At 49.5% G+C, this 10,403-nt stretch overlaps 1 protein-coding gene across 1 annotated transcript in view; it reads left to right on the top strand.

Annotated features, from left to right (window-relative positions):
• Positions 1-10,403, top strand: part of ARMC2 (armadillo repeat containing 2) — an 89,960-nt gene that overhangs the window by 69,719 nt on the left and 9,838 nt on the right. Inside the window, exons 13-14 of the mRNA XM_015572718.1 lie at positions 6,352-6,670; positions 10,005-10,196. Coding sequence (XP_015428204.1) covers positions 6,352-6,670; positions 10,005-10,196 — 511 coding nt within the window. The remainder of the gene's footprint in view (positions 1-6,351; positions 6,671-10,004; positions 10,197-10,403) is intronic.

The raw sequence follows: 10,403 nt of genomic DNA, 5'->3' as shown, positions 1-10,403 counted from the left end.
AAACGTTCCAGAGAACATTCACTTAACAATTTTGTAAGCTCTGAGCCCGCTGCCGGCTGAAAGCAGGTATCTGGAGTTTGTTTAGCTTCTATAATTGCAACATTGTTGCATCCGGAGCTCAGCACTGGGCTGCGGCTTGTGGGGAACCTTGGCTTCCTCCGTCACTGGAGCAAGCAAGCCTCCTGTTCGCTTCAGCTGTGTGGCTGCCGGCCGCCATCTTGGCTGGCAGTTAATTTGCATACCTCACTGATTAGCCAATGGGAAGGGTGTCAGAGGTATGGTTAATTACCATGTTTCTCTATTATTAGATAGGATAGTCACAAAATACTCCTGCAGGTAATCCTGCTTTGAGAAACCTCTGTATATACCCATATCTAACCTTTGGAAGTTTGCAACAAATAAATCTGAGAGACACTAGTTCATTTAAAATAAAACGCCATCATTCTTACACTGCCCCTCTTTGCACAGAGGCCGGGGCCTGTCTGTACAGGATGGTCACGAATGAGCCTGGGGTTCTGTCCAGCAGGAACCTCGGAGACACGGGATCTGCTCCTCCCAACTCTAACAGAGGGCTTCCTCGGGGACACCACTTGGGCTCATGTCTGTGAGGTTACTTGGTCCTTGATCCATGGTACAGCTAATAACCCCAGTTGCCATACATATACAAAGTGAGACCGGAGCACAACATTTCAGTTGGCTTAATGCCATTCGAAAGCTGAACTTCAGCATTAGGTAAAATATCTATGAAAAACACTGTCCAGAATTCAATTAAATGGCAAATTCCATTTAAGAAACATGCACGTTTTGTATGCTCTATGGTGGGAAATGCATGTGGTACAAACCGAATGTGAAACAGATGGGCCTAGTAACGAAGGAACGAGCGGTGGTGGGGAGCAGCCTCGGGAGCTGCCTCTGACGTCGGCGTGGCTGCATTTAGCATCTCCGCAAAACACGTTTGGGTTGTTTCTTGAAAGAACAGAAAGGGATTTTTCTCATTTCTTCTGTAAATATCTGCCGGGCAGGGCATCTGATAAAATGCCTCCAACATGACTTTTAAGACGGGCAATATTTTTGCAAAAGGTCAATGTCCCAAAAAAAGAACCCTATCTCTATTCCCGTCACTCACGTCTATTGAACAACAGCCAGGCTGACCCTCTCCACCTGTAGAAATGCCCGGTGGGTGGGGAGGCGAGTTAACACACGGCTTCCAGAGGTGGGGCCGTCACCGGAGCCTGTGCAGCACTGTATGGGAGCCACCAGACATGTCCTTGCTTGTGCTGCTTTGAAAGTCATGCCTCTCATTCCGTCCGGACTTCCCCTTAAGCGCCCTCTCCAGCCATGTGAGCCCCGTCTGACCTGGGTGCTTGGGCATCGTGGTGTTGAAAATGAGACCAGGAATAACGGGACAGTGGGGGCTGCGGCACAGGGACATCTGCCACTCTTCTCACTGTTCTTCTCTAACGCAAGCACGGCTGCGTGGCTGCCCAGGGACAGCATGACCTCTCTCTCCCCTCCTCCTCTCTGGGGCCGGGGCGGATGGGTGAGGCAGGCCCCTCCACCTCTCACTCTGGCGCCTTTCTGTGGCCACTTGGCTGCGGTTCCCCCTCCACCTTCTGCCTGGCAGGAGCGTGCCCTGTGGCTCTCTTCCCAGGCCCTCTGCCGGCGCGTTCCCAGTGGGTGCCGAAAGCATTTGGCTGAGCTTGCTCCTTTTTTTCAGCCCTGGCCTTGGTCTGCACCCCTGACCGGGCGAGCAGGCAGCACAACAAGCCCTCAGCTTGTTCATGCTTTCCAGCTCCTGCGGCTTTGCCCTTGTGGAGCTGGCTCTTCCCGACTCAGCACGGAACCCAAATGCCTGACTTAAAGAACAGGATGCAGTGGGATTCTAGCATTGCCCTGGTCTCAGGAGCATACAGTGTAGTGATTTTTAACCTTTTCCATCTCATGGCACACATAAACTAATTCCTAAAATTCTATGGCACACCAAAAAATATATATTTTGCTGATCTGACCAAAAAAAAGGCAAAATTTTGATTCATTCACACCAGACAGCTTTTGCCATTTTTTAATTTGAGAATCTAAAGGTAAAGAGGTCAGTGCCGCTGACTAGTGGGGTATTGCATGTTTTAAAAATCAGTGGCACACCGGTTGAAAATCACTGACAGTGGATGCTCAGTAAATGAGTGCTGATGGGATGGACAGATGGATGGAGGCATGAAGTATAATCTCTTCTGGTTTTTAAATGACGTTCGACTAGGTTCTGGGTTTTGACTCTCCAGCATCCCAGATCCTTCCATTGTACATGGTCCGGCGCTTATGCAAACTGTTGGCCCACTTTCCGTGCCCTACGGTTCGTTAGCATTTTTACAGCAGTGCAGTCTGGCTTCTAAACTGGTAAAATTTACCGGGTCTCTGGCCACCGATAAGCTCAGTTCACGTCGAGGTTTTGAATGAGGGTGGGAGGTTGGGTAAATGTTAGAAATTGCAAATCCTGATTCAGCTCTCAGATCCAGATTGCACAAGAACTTTCCAACCAGGTTTTAAACAGAGCATGTTGATTAATGTAATTTTCTGGTTAAGCACATTGACAACCCCTGCAATTTAAACCTGTTTTTAAAAATCTTTCTAAAATGTTTTTCTTTACTTAGAAGTACTCCTAAGTGAAGTCTGCTGAACATCGTTTATTCTTTCTGTGATAGCCTGAGGTGGTTCCTTCCCCAGGTCAACATGATGCACATCAGTTATTGGAAGGTGGATAGGAAGGGTGTGGGAGTCAGGGAGAAAGGCGTTCCCTGTGGCTGGCTGTGGGCGGGGAGCCGTGTGAGGTAACGCAGAAGTGGTCCCATGGGGCCAGATGGTGCATCAGGTTCTGGCTTTGATGCTTGATAGGCAGTGGATGTTTTGAGCAAGGACATGGCATAGGAAATGTTCTTCAAGAAGTGGTGTTGCCAAACTGGTTTGGCTCAGTGGATAGAGCGTCGGCCTGTGGACTGAAAGGTCCCAGGTTCGATTCTGATCAAGGGCATGTACCTGGGTTGCAGGCACATCCCCAGTAGGAGGTGTGCAGGAGGCAGCTGGTCGATGTTTCTCTCTCATCGATGTTTCTAACTCTCTATCTCTCTCCCTTCCTCTGTAAAAAAAAAAAAAATCAATAAAAATAAAAAAATAAAAAGAAGTGGTGTTAACATTGATCTCACAGGGAGGAGCTCGTCTAGGGTTTCCGACAAGAGTCTCCCAACAGGTTAACCAGAGTGAGCATGGGAAGGAGGGAGTGGGGGGAGATTTTGAGTTGATAGAGCAGAGGGAACTTGGTGACTGGTTGGGGAGGGGAGTGAGACAGGGAGGAATCAAAAATGTCCCTTGGGCTGAGTCTGACTGAGTAGGAAGATAAGGGTCATTGGAATGAGGAGATGGGCTGATGGTAGTTTGGGCATCTATTCAAGTCCTGCCTCTTCTCTTCACCTGTGTTGGACTTTGGGGTCAGTGAGCCTCTGGATCAGTTGCCAGATCTCTGAGTAGAAGGTCATCTCCTTCTTGGACTTGAGGCCAACCTCTCTCACGTGGAAAGGAACATTCAACACCCACTGCTGCTGCTGCTGGAAACGGACATGGACCGTGCTGCTCAGCAGCGTCCTGCTCCTTGTTGTGTTCCTGTGAAAGCAGCTTTATCTACAGCCCTGCGGGGCTCATGCAGATTGCGTAACGGGCTTGCTCATTAGGGCACCACATGTGAAACCAGAGAGAATATCCCACAGGCTGAGGTCGGGCTTCTTACAGGAGGTGTACCTGCCTGAGCGCTGGTTGGCCACAGCTGTTGCTAGGCCGAGGCCATCTTAAGCAAAATTAGAAAGTCATTATGAGCTGGTTATACTAGACTGCCTTCTTTTTTTTTTTTATGTATCTCTCCTATTTCATCTTCATTTTGCTGTTTCATAGCTGTGGTAGGAATAAGCAGCTTTGGGTTAAATTTAGTAGAAATGCCATAAAAGTGCACTGTCGATTTATATGTAGTTCTCAGATATTGTCTAAGAAAGAAGGAGAGAATCTGTATCTCAGAAGAGAATTGCATATTGAAAGAGTTTCCTGCTGTGGAATCGCGGTCTCTGCAAATCAGTGATTTTTGGTCTTTGTCCAGTTTTTCTTGAGAGGATTTTTAGTGAAGTGATTATTTTGTAGACTTGAGATGAACTGTGGCGGTGGAACAGTCAGTTACCTCTCTCATGCCATCTTGGTGCAGTTCTGTGCCCGGGGCGGGGCGGAGGCCTCGGTGGTGAGCTCAGGGCCCGCAGCGCCCTCCTGCTCAGCCTCCGCTCGCAGGATTCCAGATGAGTCAAGACAAGTGCTGGCTTGGGAAAAAGGAAACGCCACTCCTGCCAGCCTCCTGGAGACTGCTTCTATTTTGGCCTGTCCCGTGCTCCCTCCATTCGCGGAGAATGTTTTGAGAAGAGGGTGGGGGGAAGAAAGCCTCAGCCAACCCTGAGAAAGACGACAGACACGGTGAGCGCAGCAGCTGCTGGAAGCGCGTTGAGGCAGACTGCGCAATCTGCCGGCCCCTTCCGTGGATCTCGCATGCCATCCTGCAGTTGGCATCGCTGCTGCCAGGAACCGCCCCCTCCTTTTCCTCTGTGACGGCAGGGAGAGATGGCTCCTAGCAGCGTGAACCCTTCCTGCCTGACCACCTAGTTCCTCTCCCCAGGTCCCTAGGCCACGCTGGGGCCACAGAGATGTTAGAATGAAAGAATCTTAGAAGTGGGAGGGGCCCGAGGGAACTTTCAAAAGAAAAGCAGCTCTGAGTCTCCCTGGATTAGCCACCTGTGAGGGTTGGAGCGCTCCTTTGTATATGAAGAAAGATGACCGCGAAGGAAGCCTGCCTTTACCTACAGCCCGCCCTCCCTCCTTTGGCCTTCTTCTCGAAGGCTGCTGGTAACTGCGAATCTGATGAACAAAGGTTATTGGAACCCCTCCCGGTGACAGAGTTGCATTTTAAAAGGAGATCATTCCCTAGCTGTTCGGAGAGAAGGCAAGTCCAAGGAGGAGATTACTAAACGACACACAGGTGGGAAGTAGGGCATGGCTGCGGAAAGGACTCCGGGGCTGGGCAACGCGGGCTCACAGCCTGACTCCGCCCTCGCTGGCTGCGGACGGCACCTCTCCAGGCTGGCTCCTTGTCTGTAAAATAGCACAGCGCCCGCACAAGACCATTAGCACCCAAGCCGGTTGCAACCGGTCATAAGTTCTCCTTTCAAATTTCTCCCTCCCAGGACCCCCTTCACCACCGTGTGCAAGGTCAACCACACTCATAGGTCTGTTGTCGAATTACGAACGTAATTTGTTGCTGTATCTGGTTTAGTTGTAAAATGTTCTCATCTTGGGGTTTTTAGAAACATTTATTATTTTTGTGTGAAATATATCATATACACAGAAAAGCTCATGAAACACATATGTACCAGTTAGCAAACAGTTGTAAAGGTGTCGCCCATGTAACCACTACCCAGGTCAAGAAAGACAAGTCCACTGAACCGGTTTGGCTCAGTGGATAGAGCGTTGGCCTGCGGACTCAAGGGTCCCGGGTTCGATTCCGGTCAGGGGCATGTGCCTTGGTTGCGGGCACATCCCAACTGGAGGGCGTGCGGGAGGCAGCTGGTTGATGTTTCTCTCTCATTGATGTTTCTGACTCTCTATTCCTCTCCCTTCCTCTCTGTAAAAAATCAATAAAATATATTTTAAAAAAAGAAAGACAAGTCCAGTCCTGCTTTAAAATGGTATGCAGAGATAAGGCCGTGCTGTCCCCACGGGTCATTTCTGGCTATGGCATCTGGGGAGGTGCTACTGGTATCTGGCAGTAGAGGCCAGGAATGCTAACACAAGGCAGCTAGCGTCCAACAAAGAATTATCCAGCCCCAAACGTCAGTAATGCCGCCAACACCCCGCTGTAACACAATCTGACCAAACGTTATTGCCCGGTGTTTAGAAACGCAGCTCCAGGAAAAGATTCGATCCTCCAGAACAAGCTTAGATTTACGTAATGCATTGTTCTTAGTAATGATGTCCCAGTCCACTAGTTGGCCGGGGGGCGGGGGGAGCGGGGAGGAAAGGCCAGCCAGCATTCCGCGTGAAGGATCTGAAGTTAATAGACCTTCTAATGATATAGCATTGACCAGCTTGTCTTCTGCCTTAATCACCTCTGTCAGTTTGCACCAATCTTGGGAATCAACTCCTGTACAAGTTAGTCCAAGCCAGACGTGTTCCCTTTCACGATTAGTTAAATCGTGAGTAAATGGAATATTGAACTCTTTCCAACAATTTGTCCCAGCCGCTGTGCACTGGAAACCCACGGTCTGTTCTTTATTGCAGGACTTGGTCGTTCGTATTGTTTTCATTCTTGGCAACCTGACAGCGAAAAACAACCAGGCGCGTGAGCAGTTTTTCAGAGAGAAAGAGAGCATCCCGACCCTGCTGTCGCTGTTCCGCGCCTTCTACGAGCTAGACCTGCATCCCGAGAGGTCAGCAGGAGCTGGAGATGAGCAGCCCACGCCACAGAAGCCGCGGGCCCAGGTGGAGGACGTGCTCATCAAGCTGACCCGCGTGCTCGCCAACCTGGCCATCCACCCGGGCGTCGGGCCCCCCCTGGCCGCCGACCCGCAGGTGGTGGGGCTGCTCCTCGCCACTCTGGGTAAGGCCCTCGGCCCGGCCCGCGGGCTGTGGTGCACATAGGCAGCTGCCCCCTGCAGCAGGGACAGCTCTGTGGGCTGGGTGTGTGCAGGGTTTTATTCGTACAGTCAGCTCACTTTTTTTTTTCTCAGCCCCGTGAAAGAAAATTCCTCTTCTGTAAGGAAATACCTCAAAGATAATCCAGATTTTTTTAAAAATGAAAAAAAAATAGTAATATGAATTACTGCTAAAGCCCACGCTAAGAGGGTGCATTTTATGGTATGTGAATTACATTGCAGGATTTAAAAAGTATTCCAATCAAGTTACCAAAAACTGGCCACAATAACCACCAAGGGTTTAAAATCCCAAATGTTTCCATGGTTAGCCCACATGATTAACGTTTACTTTTCTTTTTCAGGTTGTCACGTTATTTGTCATTACAGCCCCAGGTGGCCCAGGTCCTATCTTTCCCCTGCATTAGTCAGCTCAAGCTGCCATAACAAAACACTACAGGCTGGCTCGGCTGGCTTACAAACCAGGCATGCATTTCTCAGCGTTCTGGAGGCCGGAAGCCCAGCCTCCGGTGCTGGCCTCTCTGGTTCCTCTGGTTCACATGGCCTTTCCTCAAGGTATGCAAAGGTGTGCACGTGGAGAGTGAGAGAATGCCTCTCTCTTCCTCTCCCTATAACGCCACCAGTCCCACCGGATAAGGACGCTACCCTTAGGACCTCATTTAACTTTAATTGCCTCTTAAAACCCCTGTTTCCAAATGCAATGCATTGGAGGTTAGGGCTTTAATATATGAATCTGGGGAAGTGAACACAATTCAGTCAATAGTATTCTGCCCCTGGTACCCCCAAATTCACATCCTTTTCATATGAAAAATACATTCATTCCTTCTCAGCAGCCCCAAAAGTCTTAACTCATTCCAGCATCAACTCTAAAGTCCAAGGTCCATAATCTCATTGAAATGTCATCTAAATCAGATATTGTGTGACTTGAGATACGCCTTAGCCTGAGGGAAAAAAATTCCAGCTGTAAATCTGTAAAACCAGGCAGGTTGCGTGCTTCCAAAACACAGTGGTGGGGCAGGCACAGGTTAGACATTCTCGTCCCAAAAGGGAGAAATAGAAACAAGGTTTTGGTTGTCCGGCTCCAAGCAAGTCCGAACGTATCGAGTAACTCCATCTGAGCACACACCCTGGTCCTTCAGCCAGCGGCGCTCCCACCCACAAGGCCAGCACGGGAGTTGGGACATAGTAGATGCTCCATGAATACTTGGAGAAAGACGGAATAAATGAGAATATGTTTTCTGTAGCACATGAATGACTGAATCTTCTTTTGAATGGAGTAAGCTATAAAAGGCCGTTCTCTCTCATGAAAAGAAGGCCAAAGGGCGAGAGAATGAAATCAGGAAACATAAGAGCTAGCACGTCCCCTGCTCAGCTCACCACCTCCCTCTTATTCCCTGAGGAAGTTTGGTTTCATACAGGAGGTCAAAGGCACTTCTTAGCCAGGCACGGTCCCAGGTGTGTGCAGGTGTGGGGTAGCTCCCTGCCAGCCTGGGGCAGGGATGGAGGGGATATGCAGGGTCGGAGGTGAGAGGCAGAAGCTTGCTCATGTTGCTGTCGTTGGCTCAGTGTAACCAGTGTGACTTCCTCGACTGCCAGACCTCATGTCCAGCTTCCCCCTCACCAAATGCGGGGACTTCAAAGGCAACTCAAGATATCAAAGCTCAACTCGTGACCTTCTCCCCAACCGGACCCTCTTCCGGGTTATGTTCATCCACTTACATAATTCAGAAGCCAGGGATCCCACGGGGGACTCTCCTCCCTCACCCCCCAATCTAGCCTTCACCTCATGCTCTCCGTTTTCCTCCCGAAATAGTTTCAGCCTGTCCACTGTGCTCCATCCCCACCACCACCCAAGCCTAAGCTACATGGTTCGGCATCTGACTACCACAGGCGGCTTCTCACTGGCGTCCTCGCCTCTGCCCTTCTCTGCACTGTGGCCAGATAAGTCTGGAGGCTGAGTGGAAGGCAGGGGCAGAATTACTGAGGGGCTGTGCGCTAAGTTAAAAGGTTCATTCACTCCTTCATTCATTCAGTCAGTCACGGATTCATTCACCTATTCTTGCGTTCGGCAACTAGTTATTGAGCACTCCCTATATGACAAATGCTGCTTAAGATGCTGGGAACGTAGCAATGACTGAAACGGATGAATTACTATTCCTCGTGGAACTTAAGTTTTAGGGCTAGAAGACATATGTTAAACATATAAGTCAAGTGGTCACGTGTTCTATGGAAAACATTGACGTTGGGTCAGGAGCAGAGAGAATGATGGGTGCCATTATATACAGGGTGATTAAGGAAACTGTCCAATAAGGTGACATCTGAGCAACAACCCAAAGCATGTGAGGAGTGAGCTAAGTGGGTAACCGGGAAAAGGATACATTCCAGACGGGGGAACAGCCGTGCCAACATCCTCAGAAAGGCTCATCTGCCATGTTCAGAAAGAGCACACAGACCAGTGCTGTCGGTCCGGGGGAGCTGGGGGCTGGAGCAGCAGATGCGGCCAGAGAGGTCAGGACTGGGGCAGCCCAGAGAGGGTCTGGGGGCCAAGTGAGAGCAATGATGTTATCTGACTGACTTTTAAAGGATAACCTTGCTGAGGATAGACTCAGGGAGGCAAAGGTGGATGAAGAGAAGCCAGTTAGGGGTGAGAGACAGGCTAGATCAGCCGTGGGCAAACTACGGCCCACGGGTCGGATCCTGCCCATTTGAAATGAATAAAACTATTGAAAAAAAAGGCCGTACCCTTTTATGTAATGATGTTTACTTTGAATTTATATTAGTTCACACAAACACTCCATCCATGCTTTTGTCCCGGCCCTCCGGTCCAGTTTAAGAACCCATTGTGGCCCTCAAGTCAAAAAGTGTGCCCACCCCAGGGCTAGATTGTAGCAGAGCAGGTGAGAAGTGGCCAGCATCTGTGTGTTTCGGGTCAGGGTGAACCAGGGGGCTTAGAGACGGCTGCGCTCACTGGGGCGTTGGCACCCTTGCTTTACAGCAGACATAGGCCCTGGACTTTTTCAGACCCCTCGGTTGGAGGATGGAACTTAGTGTTCTAAACCCTGGGCAGGAGGAGGCCCCTACATGTGGCGCATTTCCCTGCAGGAAGAGCCATGGAAATAAGGCAGCAAACAGCACAGACCTTGCCCAGCACAAGACCTTGCCCTGCACAGACCTTGCCCAGCACAAGGGCACATCCCTGCTGCCGCTGGGGTTGTGGCTGCCGCGAGGACGGCACTGTTACTGCCCCTGCGATGCGTCTGTGACACCCTTACTTTGTTTCAGAATACAAGTCAATTGACGACTGTGAGGAGCTGGTGATCAATACTACAGCAACAATCAACAACTTATCTTACTACCAAGTGAAGAACTCTGTGATTCAAGAGCAAAAGCTACATGTTGCTGAATGTAAGGTTCAGAGTTGGGTTTGGGTAGAGGCATGTTCATCGAAGGTTTTGACTTTATTAACTAAACACAGTCCTAGAACCATTCATATCTTCTCATTTCCTGGCACAAATATCTAAGAGCCTGATTTGATTCTGGGAAATTAGACTGTGCAGAAAAGTTAGCTTCTTAATTCTTGCTGAAGGCCCCTACAGTTTGCATTTTATTATCATTTTTAATTTTTGAATTATCAGTATTAGTATGTACTATGATGATTGTGCTATTGATAATTAGTTTCCA

The sequence above is a fragment of the Myotis davidii genome, unplaced genomic scaffold (assembly GCF_000327345.1).
Source record: "Myotis davidii unplaced genomic scaffold, ASM32734v1 scaffold68, whole genome shotgun sequence".
NCBI classification, from domain to species: domain Eukaryota; kingdom Metazoa; phylum Chordata; class Mammalia; order Chiroptera; family Vespertilionidae; genus Myotis; species Myotis davidii.
The sequence above is the reverse complement of the archived record's forward strand: the minus strand, read 5'-3'. Positions and strand labels throughout refer to the sequence as shown.